This window comes from Scardinius erythrophthalmus, assembly GCF_964197995.2.
Source record: "Scardinius erythrophthalmus genome assembly, chromosome: 15".
Taxonomy (NCBI): domain Eukaryota; kingdom Metazoa; phylum Chordata; class Actinopteri; order Cypriniformes; family Leuciscidae; genus Scardinius; species Scardinius erythrophthalmus.
This window is the reverse complement of record NC_138235.1, coordinates 34,894,998-34,906,585: the sequence shown is the minus strand read 5'-3', so window position 1 is coordinate 34,906,585 and position 11,588 is coordinate 34,894,998. Positions and strand designations below refer to the sequence as shown.

At 38.8% G+C, this 11,588-nt stretch overlaps 1 protein-coding gene across 1 annotated transcript; it reads left to right on the top strand.

Annotated features, from left to right (window-relative positions):
- The first annotated feature begins 318 nt into the window (after nt 1-318).
- rnf146 (ring finger protein 146) lies at nt 319-5,003 on the top strand. The gene is made up of 2 exons (XM_081387257.1): nt 319-571; nt 2,140-5,003. The coding sequence occupies exon 2, from the start codon at nt 2,141-2,143 to the stop codon at nt 3,245-3,247; it is 1,107 nt and encodes a 368-aa protein (XP_081243383.1). The 5' UTR covers nt 319-571; nt 2,140; the 3' UTR covers nt 3,248-5,003.
- The last annotated feature ends 6,585 nt before the right edge of the window (nt 5,004-11,588 follow it).

The following is an 11,588-nucleotide window of genomic DNA, read 5'->3' as shown; positions in this document are numbered from 1 at the left end:
ATACAACTATATAGTTAGATAAGGTCAAATATTATACAAATGGCCGATTTTTTACTCTTGAGTTGATGAATTATGGAAGTACTATAATACTTTCCTGTAGGCCATGCTTTTTGTTTGAAATATGTATTATTATTATTATTTTTATTTTTTTTAAATAGCCTACTTTGTCGAGTTATTGTTACACCAAATACTATAATTCCGTCAAAATGCTTGAGGGGTAAAACCTTCTATGCTGGGTCTCATGATGATACAGATCCGTTCACGGTCACGTAATGTTTCTCAGCGATTTAAAACACTACTAAAACTGAATTTCTTGGTATGAGAGTCGCATTTTTGATGGTTCTGCGCAAGTTGTGCGCAGAGCGGATGCGCACGAACACACATCAGCCGCTCTTGTTATCACAGAGCAGCCGTGAAAACATTATTGTGTTCATCTGCGTCGAACAAATTCTAGCGTTACCGATCAATTTACGTCAATAAACGAACAATGCTCGGTCATCCGGTGACTAGCAGATGAGCCAAATCTGATCATCGCTGAAAGAAACAGGCGACATTTCGGATATTTTGTCAGGTGAGTAATCTGAAAGACATTAACGTTAGACAACGCAGCAAAATCAGCAGAAATCGAAACACATATTCAAGCAACCCAACCGATGATGAAGATTTGTCACTTTACATGTTTGTAGCTTATAATTTGATCATTGTGAAGGCTTCAGGTATTGTGGTTTGATGTGAAATAAGGCTGTTCTTGCTGTGTTTTGGTCCGGGGTGTTGTCTTGTGTACAGGCCTCAATCTGATCCATCAATGATCTGACCTCAACATCAGCACAATCAAAGCCTCAGAAATCTTTCTTTAAGTATGTGGAGTGAGATCATTTGCTAATATAATAGCTAAATGTATTAATGGATCGATTTCTGTTTCGTGTTTGAGTTGTTGGGGGATTTGGGCCTGTGATGCAATTCAAAAACACAATGATCACAGTCAAACGCAATTTAAACCATTTTTTGAATATACATATTTGTATATTAATATTGTTTTATAAATATATATATTTTTCAATCTATCTTTTTTTAACTTCTGTTAATATTCCGTATGTAACATTTAAATGCTACAAGTTTTGTGTTATTTTAAACCAGTCAGCCTTGCTGACATTACATGTAACTCATTCTTTATGGCTGACATTTTTTTAAATGTTTGCTTGTAAATAATTTACTAATATAATTATAATTTTTTTCCAATCATTTTTAGCTTTTGTTAGTAAATGTAACATTTTACTGATTTATAATTTATAAATTAAGACTATTTAAATTACATTTTTAAATATTTATATTGGATTTTGATATTATTATTACCATTATTAATAATAGTTTTAAACATCTAATCAGCCTAGTTGACATGTTATTGTAACTTTTGTTAACAAATGTAGCCAACTGATTATTTATAGCTGATATTTATTGTAAATGTTTGCATAGAAACATTATATTTTGCTACTTGTAATTTATTTAATCAGTTTGTGCCTTTTGCATTCTAGCTGTTTCCTGCTTATAAACCTAAGCTAAAATGAATGTCTGATATTCTAGTATATTCCGCTAGTTAGCATCATAAAATGTCCCGTAAATGGATTGCCTGTAAGGATTTGGGTCATGATATATTTAGATCATTTCTGCATCAGATTTGGGCCGGCTGCTATTATGAGCATGTTACACGGGTTGTCTTATCAAGATTCAAGCCGAACGGTTTATGTTAGAGTCAGTAGAAATGTTTTCAAGAAAGCATTAAAGTGTAGACGTTCCTCTCATTCGTTGTGCTTCTGGTTCCACTTTACATGTGCTTCCAGATATTAACAATGTGTTTTTTTTAAATGTACAGATACTACATGAATGACGCTCTTTTTCTTATGTAAGTGGAGTAATACTTATCAGATGAGAGAGTAGAATTGCAAAAGCTTTAATTATACAGAGCCACAGTGAACAAAGAACTCAGGCAAGCCTCTGTTTACTCGTGACTTTTGTCGACTTGGGCAACATAGTTTGGTAAACAGTGCCTTGTTTGTAACATCTACGAACATTATCCTGCATAGGCAGCACATTTCTCCATGATCTGCGTGTGAATTGATTGTATTTTTGTTTTCTTCACAGTATGGCTAGTTGCGGCGAGGTTAACCTTTCCATGGACTCCCTGACTTCGGGGAAGAAGGTGAGTGGGGAGTCTGTGACTGAGGGAAGTCCGTCACCGTCGTCTCCTTCCCTGCCCGTCCCAGAGTGCGCGATCTGCCTTCAGAGCTGCGTCCACCCCGTACGCCTGCCCTGCCGCCATGTTTTCTGCTTCCTCTGCGTGAAAGGGGCTTCGTGGCACAGCAAACGCTGCGCACTTTGCAGACAAGAAGTGCCTGAGGATTTCCTTGAGCGTCCCACTTTGCTCTCTCCCGATGAGCTGAAGGCTTCGGCGACGGGTGGACGCGGTGCGGGGACCGGTGGGCACGCGTGGTACTACGAGGGGCGTAACGGATGGTGGCAGTATGACGAGAGGACTAGCCGAGAGCTAGAGGATGCTTTCAACAAGGGCAAAAAGAGCGCCGAGATGCTAATCGCCGGATTCCTCTACGTGGCCGATCTGGAGAACATGGTGCAGTACAGGAGGAACGAACACGGGCGTAGGCGGAGGATGAAGAGGGATGTGATGGACATCCCTAAAAAAGGCGTAGCCGGGCTAAGACTCGATCCGGACCCTAATGTAACAGCGGGAACGGTTCCCATTGCAGCGCCCGCCGTCGCGGATTTAACCGTGAGTGTGGATGGAGCCACGGCGGAGCGAGAGAGCTCTGCGGATGGAGCGGACACTGGGATCAGCGGAGGACGTCCTCAAGGAGTCTTTGCTCCGGCTCCCGTAAGGCCGCCGACTGTCTTAGGAGGTCACCTGACCAGCCCTGCTTCCTCAAGCGACATTCAGCTCGTGCACGCTCTCGGCCAACTCAATGTGAACCCCGCCGAGCCTGAAGAGGAAGACGCAGAGAACGAAGAGGATTCGGCCGCTCCGGACGCCTCGGGGTACGAGTCCGAGTCTGGCACGAGTGAGGAGGATGATGAGCAGGTTGCTGAGGAAAGCGACGACGAGCAAACGGGCGGCTCTCAGGGTAGTAGGCATAGACTGCAGCACTTGGACAGACCGCCCCCTGGTGGAGGGCCAGCGAGTAGCGGCGATCGGTCTGGGTGTCCCGACGGTCAGTGCACCGTTACGAAGGTCTGACCTCAGCACAACTACAGAACTCCTACCCAACTATCACAACCGCTGGGTATTTCTAACCAATCTCGGAAACGCAAAAAAATGAACGAATTATTCAAATCGCAGAGACTCGGTCTTGGATAAGGGTTGAGGCTGGGGGGGGCACGGATGGTTTTGGTGTAAGAATAGTGCTTGTCTTTCTCTATCAGTCTTTTAGAGGACTGTACCAGGGCTGTACTCTTTAATGGAAATTACAGGCAAAACTACAATAAAACTTGCTTTTTACCATGCCTAGAATTCTAATGAATTGATCCAACCATTTCTTTTTCTTTTTCATTCATTTAACAAAACAAAAAAGACCATTCACAATAAAACTGTGTGATTGGTAAAACCACTTTTCACCCTAAAATGAAAAGGAAAAAAATGCATAAAAAAAACAAATTGCATTTTCAGAACAGTTTTTGTAAGTACATTTGAACCTAAATTCTCATTATATGTATGCATTACAGTAATGAGAATTTCAGATGAAAATGTGCTTTAATTATGCATAATTTGACAGTGCAAAAATACGTTCGTGATCCTAAACACAGCATTCATTTCATCTTTATGTATAAAACTTAATCTTTTATTTTTTTTTTTTTGATTTTGGGGTGAAATATGACCTGAACATGTTCTTGACAAGTTTTGTGAGATTCACCCATTTTCTAATCACGAGATTTCATTACATCTAGCATGGATCAACACCATTATCCAGTGTTTATAGAGTAGTACAATAATAAATTAATGTTCTGTGGTGTAATGAAGTAGATTATTATATATATATATATATATATATATATATATATATATATATATATATATATATATATATATATATATATATGTGTATATATATATATATATATATATATATATGCCATATCAGTTTTTACCCTTTGCATTCTGCCATCAGAAAATGACTGGAACTACTTGCACTGTTTTAGCAATGACAAATTTAATGGCATCTTTTGGTTGGAAACCTGTACAGGTTGGATCTTTACTGTTTTGAATATGACAGTTATGCTGTATATCAAATTATTTATTTTGCTATCATCATTTTCATGGAAACCACCTGGTACAGATCCTTCTAAATCTGCAACAAGTGTTAAGAATGTTTTTTTTTTTTTTTTTTTGGTGAAATGACAAGCATTAGATGCAATACCAGCATAATTTCAAATGCAGAAACTAATGAGAATTTATTGTAGTTTTGCCAAGGATTCCTCTTTAAGCTCTAGTCATTAGAAAACAAATCAGTCACCTTACATTTACTACTTCTAGTGTTTCATAATGTGAGGTTTAAAAATCTTTAACTGTGTGTGTGTGCATTTGCTTTTATTTTTACGCAACTCGTCTTTATTCTCGTCTCATGTGTGCTTTATCTGTTTCATGGATTTGCATGTGTTGCTGTGAGTGATGATGGAGCCCTGGACTAGGGTGCTTTGAACTCTGGGAAAGGCGAGTTTTATCAGATGTCATAAGTTGTAGTTGTAAAGTAGTCCTCAGACTGAGTGAGCGAGTGGTTTTCCAGCATTGGTGTCCGATTTGAAGTTTTTTGAAAATTTTAATCCGTTATTTTTCCACCCTGCTAATTCTCATCTCCATTTGTTCAGGTTCTTTGTTGTCGGCAAAACGAAATGAAAACTAAAATCGAGAATAACTCCTTTTTGATGTATTTCTGTTTTAAATGTGTTGTTTTGTTACAAGATTTATCTGAGAAATAAAGTGTTGTCTGTTAACTGTCCTGAAACTGTCCTGATGTGTCTCTCAATATAAGGTTTACTTTACTCTAAAGAATTTTCGTTATTCTGTGTTTTTAATCCAAACATGTTGAAACCAGAATTAGCCACCAATACAAAATTTCAAAAATCAGCAGCAAGACTTTCTACTCTTCAAGACAAAATTCATTACAACGGACAGTTGAAAGAACAGATTTACAAATGTGAATCTCATCTTCTGAGCCTGTTTTTGCTAATAAGGTTTAAACTAGAAGCCTTATTAAAATGCGTACCCCCGGTTTCACAGACAAAGCTTAAGATAATCCCAGACTAAAATGCATGCTTGAGCTGGTTTACCTGAAAGGAACTTGCACTTAAAATATGTCAGTGCCATTGTTTTGTCTCGAGATACACACCATTAATGTTTTGTTTTTCTAAGGCACCTGATTAGGCCTAATCCTGGCTTAATCTAAACCCTGTCTGTGAAACCAGGCCTTAAAGTTCTTAGTAGATCTTCCTGAAAAGTGCTCACTGACTTCTTAATGACTTTTTTTTTTTTTTGCAGCTGAACCGATTTCAATCTTGTGCATCCGGATTTCTAGAAATTGTGTAAAGCCAGCTGATTGCATTTGAGATTTTTGAGAAAGCTCTTCCCATTTTTCTGTGCAATATGCAGATGATACTGGAACTAGCTTGAGGCGATCAACAATCTGGGTAAGAAGGAAACAAAGACTTCCTAAGTTTTATTATTATTCCAATACTGTATCTTAAGATGTAAGACTTGCATCTTAAGATACAGTATTGGAATAATAATAAATGGCCATAAACTTCCATGTACTGTTATGTATATGTAAAATAAGTTTCCAGCAAAAATGTCATGCTGATGTCTACGCACTTTGGCTGCGTCTGAAAACGCACACTCTCTTAATTATACTTATTTTGAATAAGTAATTATGTAAGGACCGCTAAAAAAGGTATGTTTTATGTATTATGAATGTAATCTGGATGTACTACATTCACCATGTTGTCATTATCATGTGACCTACCAGCGACAGTTACGTCCCGTGGCCTCATGGGATAGTAAAGTGTCCATCGTATGCACACAGAATCTCACCAGAAGTAGTAGGTCATCCGGGTACATTTTGCCTTCACTTTATGAGTACTGTGAATTCGGACATACTTCTTTTGTCACATACTGTTTTTCACCACCTAGGCTATATAGTAGGAAATTATGTGATTTCGGATGCAGAACTTTTATCATACATGGGTTTCTGTGTACAGCAGATCACAAGTTTTAGGCTGAATTACCCAACTCAGCAAAGTTTAGATAACCCTGATTGCAACATAAGTTGCAATTTCTTTGTTATATACTATTATCCTAAACGTTATTGCTCGGTTTCACAGATAAAGAGCCTAGTCCTAGACTAAAATGCATGTTTCAGTTGTTTTAACTGAAAGCAACTCTTTTTTGTTTTGTTTCAAGATGAACACAAGTAATGATTTTTTTTCCAAGGCACGTTTATAAAAGCTATTTAAATGTCCAGATTGAACTAAGGCCTAATCCTGGCTTAATCTAAACCCTGTCTGTGAAACCAGGCCTAAGTGTTCATCTAGTAAAATCTTATGTTGTACTTTTAAACTGATGTGATTTTTGGTGTTTTAGACCACATTTGTTTGCTTCGGCCTCCTCTTATATGCATTTAAAATAGAAATTTGTCTGTCTTGTTTTCAGTTTCAAGCGATTTCATGTGTTCTTTAAATGCACACTACCATATACAATAGATTATCCTCAAAGCTAACAGACATGGACTAAAAACCACCAACAAAGTCTTTAAACAAATTTGCGTAACTGATGCAATAGGACATCATGCTATTTGTGTGTGCATGACTGTCTGTACAGTGCAAGGATGAGTGCGATTGTGACAGATATAGTGACAGATCTAGTGATCAGTGTCATAGTGAGTGTTATATGCTCGTCTTCAGACAGAGTGGAGTCCGGGGTTCATGAAACTGAGCATCTCCCAGGACAGACCCCTGTGGCACTCCAGTAAACTCGTTAAACTCAGTCTGCGATCACCCCAATGGCACACCCTTCCCCTTGTCCGCCAGACATACATCCGTCATTGTATCTCTATCCCTCCACTACAGGGGGGATGGATTGACTGATCTGCAGTAGCATCTCACTCCTGGAATAGCAATGGGAATGTTTGTATAGTGGCTGTTCACCTTCCTAGTTTCAACCAAACTTGGCAACTTGATATTCCAGGACATGCTTAGGCGTACATGTTCTTTCTCTGGGAATCGAAAATGTTTTTATTGTGCATGTGAGTGTGTGTATTTAAGGACAATGTCGTGTCTCTGGCTGACGCTATGTGCCCAACATGTTGGCACTGCGTCTGAGATGATCTCATTCTGTAATGTCTGTAATCATTAATAACTTTCATATGACACCTCACTGATGACATCTCAGCTCATTTTCTGCTGTGCTGTAGTCACGGCGCCGGCAAGTATGCATGGGTCATTCCCTGGGATCAGATCACAGTCGGCTTTTTAACCAGTCAACGATTTTAAAGGCACGATATACTGGGAATAAGGCCGCCTGTATGCTAGAGTTTGAATATGTTGATTTGAATGGCTGTATCCCCACTGTAAACCACATTTTACTCAGTGGTGTTTAGGTGCCTGAAGTTCTTTCACTGGGTGAAATAATTACCTTAAAAGAGTGCAATTTATGTGCCACTAGCGTCACTAAATAGAATAATAATCATTGTATTCAAACAGGTTTCCCCAACAGTTCTCCTGACTTCCATTGTTTGGACAAACAGGTAATTTCTCCCTAAACTCACACATGAGTCAATGTTGTGTCGGGCTGGTTTCGAAAAACAGTCATGTGATTTCTTGTGTTTTATAGCGAGCTGATTTTTAATAGTTATCAGCTTTTGTTTCACATGTAAGCGTGAGGAATTTTACATGATTCTGCTTAAACCGCCAGTGTGTTTTTGTCAGGGAAAGGGCATAAATAGGTCAAGCAAAAACTTGATTTATGCTTTTTAGAGGGATTATATAGCCTGGTTAAAACCAGACCATTCTCAGTAGTAACTGAGTTATGGTCTGGCAAAGCTTCATTAATAACTCATTTCCAAAGGGGCGTCACTAACGGACGTCGCTCAAATGCCTCTGGGTGCAATTGGATAGACCTAAAACCAATCAGAGCGATCGTCATCGTGTAAAGCCATAATGCTGCGTCCCAATTCGCCTAAGTTACACTACGCCATAAAAATATGTACTCTTTTTGAGAAGAAAATGTATTTACTTTTGAATGTGTAGCAAAAAAGTAGGCAAGCTTTGGGACATACTACTTCATCATCTTTATCGGACGGATCTGTCGCGTGCATCCTGTCACGTAAACTTCCCTGTCAATCATCTTGTCACAGTTAAAATCCTCTATTAAATCTAATTTAATTTCCTACCATTTCGGAGAGAAATGTAGTAGCACGTTCATCTGCCAGTGGGTCTTTCTTGGAGACTGTCCTCATGTGTTTGCAATTTGAATATAATAATGCATTTAAAAGTTGCACTTCACCAACGTACGTCGCTCAAATGCCTCTGGGCGCAATTGGATAGACCTAAAACCAATCAGAGCGATCGCCATTGTGTAAAGCCCGCCCCAACATTTCTGATTGGTGCCGCGATTTCGACGGATTAGAAATGGGCTTGAATGAGCTCTTTGCCAGACTACTTGCAGAGCAAATCTAAATTTGCCGGAAGTTGTCTGGGTTTTCCCAGGCTAGGGATTATAGGCTTTTGGGGCATAAACTCGATTTGTAGACCCTTTCTTCTACATTTTGTCAGCTTATCGAATCTGTTAATTTGACAACCACACAAGTCCATGTCGATACATTCTCCTCTTCAGTTTTCTATAGGGTTCAGGTCAGGGGACTGGGATGGTCATGGCAGAACCTTAATTTTGTGATCAATGACCCATTTTTGTGTTGATTGTGATGTTTGTTTTGGATCATTGTCCTGATGGTAGATCCAACCACGGCCCATTATACGATTTCTAGCAGAGCCCGTCAAGGTTTTTTTTTTTTTTATCTGTTGTTTTTTGATAGAATCCATCATGCCATGTATCTGAACAAGATACATGTTCAGGACTTCCGGCAGAAAAATAGGCCCACAACAATAAGATCCAGCAGTATATTGGGTTATTTTAAAGGGGAACTATGCAGTTTTTTTTTTGCATAATTTACCTTAACTGAACAGCTTCTGAGTCATTGGAATGGTTATATTTTCGGGTTGAATGGTGGCTGTCTCGCACCCCCTAGCGCTTGTGAGCGGAAAAACCACCCTTGCAACTTTGGGCCGGCGGGCCTCAGCGTCAGGAAGTATTGCGTGTTATCAGGTCTCGCAATGTAACAAGTTGCTTTACGGCACTGCACACATACACGTTTATATGCTAGCCTTCTGTGTATCATACATACCTCAGTGGACACGGCTCTGCTTTCGCTGGCTTCTTTGAAAACAAATGCACATGACCAGAGGGAAAAGATGGGGGGGATAGTCGCCAACGAGTTTTTACGACAGTGTTGTCAAATATCTATTCCGAAGCTGTAGGGGGAGCTCTATAGAGAAACCTGCGAGAAAACAGCGAAGAAATTGCCAGAACTGCATAGCGCCACTTTAACATTCATGTGGATACTGCCAGTAACCCACTCACAAGGGATTTCAATTATTGCTTAGACAGTGTTGGTCTTGAGCAATATGTGGACTTTCCAACTCACTCTAAAGGCCAAACTCTGGACTATTATCTTTATAAAGATGCTCTTCATGCTGCCAAAAATGTTTTTTATTCATATTTAATTGAGTCTGGAGATGGTAATACTATAGCACTGTTCTCAGCTGTAAATCGTATTCTGAAACCTCCCGACACACTCCCCGCACGCCTGTACTGCACTGCTCAATGTGATAAATGTCTTTCTTCAATGACAAAATAACTACCATCCACCAACAATTGGGCTCTTCGGCTACCCCTTACTGTAGTTCACCACACGCCGTCTCAATTAATTTTCCACTCTCCTTCCTTTCTTCTTTCAACTTGCCATCCGAAGAAGAAATTGCTCAGTTAATTTACAAATCTAATTCTTCCACGTTTACTTGATCCTATACCAACTCATTTGGTAAAGGCCTGTTTTTTCCTTCTCTTTCTTCTCTTATAACTCGTATTATTCACACTTCTTTTTGCTGTAACACACACACGCACGCACACACACACACACACATACAGATATAGGCCTAATATATTATATTATGCATATATATTCCGTCCCATCTCAAATCTTCCATTTATTTAAAAAATTCTTGAAAAAGCAGTGGCAACACATGTTCATGCTGACCTTAGTAATAATAACTAGTATGAGTGTTTTCAGTCAGGGTTTCGTTCTAAGCATAGCACGGAAACTGCCCTAGTGAGAGTAACTAATGATCTGTTAATGGCTGCTGATGGCGGGTTCTCATCTATTCTTGTTTTACTTGACTGGAGTGCAGCTTTTGACACAATTTCACACAATATTCTCTTGAACCGTTTTTCCGATATTGCTATCACTGGTATTCCTTATGCCTGGTTCACTTCATAACTTTCAAACCGTACACAGTTTGTACAACTAAAAAAAAATTCAATTCATGAATAAATTACTGTATTTTAGTTCAATAATGTTTTTTTTTTTTTAGGGGATTTTATGGTACTTAATTATCAATTTTGAGCTTTATCTAAAAAAATTGGCTTTCAGTAAGATTTTTGACCGCGAGGAGCTCAAGTGTGTCTATTTTTTTCAGGACCATTTAATCTTTTCGAATCATTTCCATGATTTTTATATATATGTATATAGACCTTTCTTTTCATTAAGGTACACTAACCGCTAAAGCTTTGGAAACTATCTAAAAGTATAACCCCTTTTTTAAGCAAAAATGTGAATGAGACATTCAGTCAGTTTGCTGCTGTAAGGAGGTTGTGGTTGCTGTTGCTGGTCTGAGGGACAGTATAGAGATCAGGTGATAATCTTCTCTCTGACAGCAGCTGTTGGTGGAGTTCACATTCCCACGTGTCAGACTGACTGAGAGTGTGATTTTCTCGCCCTCTTGGGCTGCTCTATTCTTCACTGTCTCAGGCGCCGAGCAAACGAGTCAGGACTGCTTTCACACTCACTAGAACTTTAGTCTTCTGTCTTTATACTTCAATCCATGTGATGTTTAGTGCTTATAAGTAAAAGACTTTTGTAACTATCGCTTTTTGTTGCAAGGCCTTTATATGTGTATTAATATATATGTATTTGCTGTCAAATCAATTATTCACATCTAACATCACATTTTGTGTTTATATAATATATGTGACCCTGGATCACAAAACCAGTCACAAGTCGCACGGGTATATTTAAACTATACATTGTATGGGTCAAAATGATCGATTTTTCTTTTATGCCAAAAATCATTAGGATATTAAGTAAAGATCATGATCCATGAAGATATTTTGTGCATTTCCTACAGTAAATATATAAAACATTTATTTGTGTGAGTGAATGCAGCACATTCGCGAACATAAATGGACAACTTTAAAG